General features: G+C 47.4%; 1 protein-coding gene across 1 annotated transcript in view; it reads right to left on the bottom strand.

Annotated features, from left to right (window-relative positions):
* Window positions 1-1,206: 1,206 nt before the first annotated feature.
* The window catches only part of NUDT19 (nudix hydrolase 19), a 5,492-nt gene continuing 3,125 nt past the window's right edge, over window positions 1,207-3,573 (bottom strand). Inside the window, exons 2-3 of the mRNA XM_018570006.1 lie at window positions 2,885-3,092; window positions 1,207-1,433 (exon numbers count right to left, since the gene is read on the bottom strand). Of these exons, the coding sequence (XP_018425508.1) occupies window positions 1,207-1,433; window positions 2,885-3,092 (435 nt within the window). The remainder of the gene's footprint in view (window positions 1,434-2,884; window positions 3,093-3,573) is intronic.

Raw genomic sequence — 3,573 nt, 5'->3', positions numbered from 1 at the left:
TGACATCTGGGTCACATGACACTGAGCCCTGTGCCAATATATGCACAAATGAACGTCCTTTCCTTTACAAGTGTAATTCCATTTGAATGTTCCATTTGAATGTTCTCATTGTAATATCGCATTATGGCCACAAGGGGGGAGCTAATGAGTATATAAAAATGCCTATTTCTTTTGCACATTTAGTGCCATCTAGTGACCATAATGTGATATTACAATCAGAACATTCACATTTAGTTGCACTTGTAAAGGAAAACAAAACTAAAGTATATTAGTTATGGCATATAAAAAATAAAATGTAGATTTATACTTACCTTACCCCCACCTTCAACACCTAGGCAAGAGTGACCTCACATGTCTTCCCGGCTAGATCCTGGGGAATGGAGAACAGTCCAAATATCACATGAAGACCCTCTTGCTATCGACTGGTGGCTTCCTGTGAGATCTGGGGTGCTCATCTTTCCCCAGAATGAAGAGGTTCTCTGGTTCCTGCAATATACAATGAGTGGCCGGATTACTATATACACTGAGTGGCCGGATTATTATATACACCGAGTGTCCAGATTATTATGACCACCTGACGTTTGTAGGCAAATTAGCTATAATTTGGCGCTGAAGTTGCTAGAGGGCCAGACCATTATAAATAGGGAAGCAGGTTGGTTACCACTCCCTTGTCAGACACTGTAGACCAGCCAACTCCGGCCCTCCAGCTGTGCTTTAGCTACAAATCGCAACATGCCTCTGGCAGTCATGCCCGTGCCAGTCTTGCAATGCCTCATGGGACTCGTAGTTCCACAACGGCTGAAGGGCCAGAGTTGCCCGCCCCTGCTGTAGACCCGCCTTTCCTGAAGGGTGACCAAAGCCAGGCGAACACTGTCCACGGTCGCACAAGGTCTTGATGCGTTTCTCCTCGCAGCGCCTGTGTGAGCAAGGCCAAAGGATCGGATTGACTGCTATAAGAACCAGAACCTTCAGTAAAATGTATCCATGAGCCCATCAGTAACACAGCCAGTTTATTAAAAGGAATTGATGGAAAGTTCGACCCAAGGACCTGACCATTCCCTACTCTACACCTTACCAGGTCACCCAGATGATGGCTGTCCCTACGCCAGGAACCTTGCACGTAAATCGCAATCATATCCACACCACAGACATCAGACCGGCTTCTTTTATTATTAAAATGAGACAGATGACGTAAAATGTTCCCCTTCAAATTTTGCTCTTGGGCTCCCCATCCCGACTGGCGTCCGTTACCAGCGGATTGACGTGTTTATATTTCGGTTGCAGGTTTATAAAGTGAGCCGGGACGCCGTCGACGTACATCAATCGGTGAAGGCGGCCCCCTTCCCGGATGAGAGCTTCGATGGTTTTATCTGTGGAGTACTTTTTCTGTGACTGTCCAGTGACGTCCGGATCTTCGGGGTATAGATCGTCCCCTGGCCCGGCAAAATAAAGAGGAAAACGGGAACATTAAATTTGCATGAAAACTGAACTCCTAGCAGGTAAAAAAAAGACATAGGGGAATGTAGCTAAGCCCTGCCCATCCCTGGTCTCATGTGATCCCACAAAGCTCATTGCCAGGAGCCATTGATGATGTTTTCTAGGTTACACTGCACTCATGTAACCACTGGAGATCACAAACTGCTAGAAGCAAACAGTCCCTGCATATGTTTAGCTAAGCCCTGCCCATCCATGGTCTCGTGTGATTCCAGAAAGCTCATTGCCAGGAGCCATTGATGATGTTTTCTAGGTTACACTGCACTCATGTAACCACTGGAGATCACAAACTGCTAGAAGCAAACAGTCCCTGCATATGTTTAGCTAAGCCCTGCCCATCCATGGTCTCGTGTGATTCCAGAAAGCTCATTGCCAGGAGCCATCGATTATGTTTTTAAGGCTCCACTGCACTTATGTAATCACTGGAGATCAAAAACTGCTACAAGCAAACAGTCCCAATATACATTCAGCTAAGCCCTGCCCATCCCTGGTCTCATGTTATTCCACAAAGCTCATTGCCAGGAGCCATTGATTATGTTTTCTAGGCTCCACTGCACTCATGTAACCACTGGAGATCACAAACTGCTAGAAGCAAACAGTCCCTGCATATGTTTAGCTAAGCCCTACCCATCCCCGGTCTGTTTAGCTAAGCCCTGCCAAGAGCTATTGATGTTTTCTAGACACTGCACTCATGTAATCACTGGAGATCACAAACTGCTAGAAGCACACAGTCCTAGTATACATTCAGCTAAGATATAGGGGTAGAGTTTCCAAGCAGAGCAGAGTATTTCAGGAGAGGAGAGTTATAGAGGAAGGAGCAGAGTCCTCCAGCATAGCAGGATATTTCAGGAGAATGGAGTAAAATGAAGGAGCAGAGTCCTCCAGCAGAGCAGAGTATTTCAGGGGAAGGGAGTTAGATGAAGGAGTAGAGTCCTCTAGCATAGCAGGATATTTCAGGAGATGAGTTAGAGGAAGGAGAAGGAGTAGAGTCCTCCAGCAGCAGCAGAGTATTTCAGGGGAAGGGAGTTAGATGAAGGAGTAGAGTCCTCTAGCATAGCAGGATATTTCAGGAGATGAGTTAGAGGAAGGAGAAGGAGTAGAGTCCTCCAGCAGCAGCAGAGTATTTCAGGGGAATGTTGTTAGATGAAGGAGCAGAGTCCTCCTGCAGCAGCAGATTATTTCAGGGGAAGGGAGTTAGAGGAAGGAGCAGAGTCCTCCAGCAGAGTATTTCAGGGGAAGAGAGTTAGATGAAGGAGTAGAGTCCTCCAGCAGCAGAGTGCTTCTTTAACACAAGGAGCCTGCTGTGGGAGACGGCGGGTTGTCCACTCTTGTGAATATTTACATAAGGGCATTCCTAGTGAGGAAGGGAATGGAAGTAGGGAAATTCTACCTGGCAGTGTGTGCACCACTCCATCCTCTGCCTGCACTATAACCGGCATCCACCTCTCACAGCCCTCCAGGGAGCGGTTGCAGCTGAATCTGTGGAGCTCGTGAATGCTGGTAAAGTTACACAATCTACCCAGATCATAGAACTGCGGAGGAGGAATCCATGTTGTCTGAGTCCTGTACTCATCGAGGGCTTGCTGCGGGGTCCACCACTGAAACATAAAGCAGAGGAAAGCTGCAAATCACAACAATGCATTGAGCAGGTCTAACAGAGACTCCGACTTTTCAGTTTTATCGAGGGGAAAATAAACAATCCTTTCCTAGTTGGCTCTACACATTGCAAGCATTGCCACAAACTCTTACCTATGACTCCATCAAGCTGACAGTGCCCAAACGTACCCAACCCGTATTATCTCCTGGGGATTCCTACTGACCAATGGGGAAAGGGGGGGCTAACTCGCCGTAGCTTTGCCTGTCAGAATGGCTCAGCATTTAGCCACAATGGCAAGGTATTGGAAGCTTCTACAGGTAGGGCTGCCTGCACCTTATACCCATAGCAGTCTTTTTGGGGGGTAATGATAGAGTGTGTTCCCCACATTTGGGAGCAACAGGTTTTTTCGGGGGTCTCTTGCAAGAAAAAAGTATCCGTAGCAGAATGGGGGGGGGGGGGGGGGGGGCTTCGCAAAAAAAGAC

Source organism: Nanorana parkeri, unplaced genomic scaffold, assembly GCF_000935625.1.
Source record: "Nanorana parkeri isolate BGI_ZX_2015 unplaced genomic scaffold, ASM93562v1 scaffold1441, whole genome shotgun sequence".
NCBI lineage: Eukaryota > Metazoa > Chordata > Amphibia > Anura > Dicroglossidae > Nanorana > Nanorana parkeri.
Note: the sequence above shows the minus strand (reverse complement) of the source record. Positions and strands in the feature narration are given on the sequence as shown.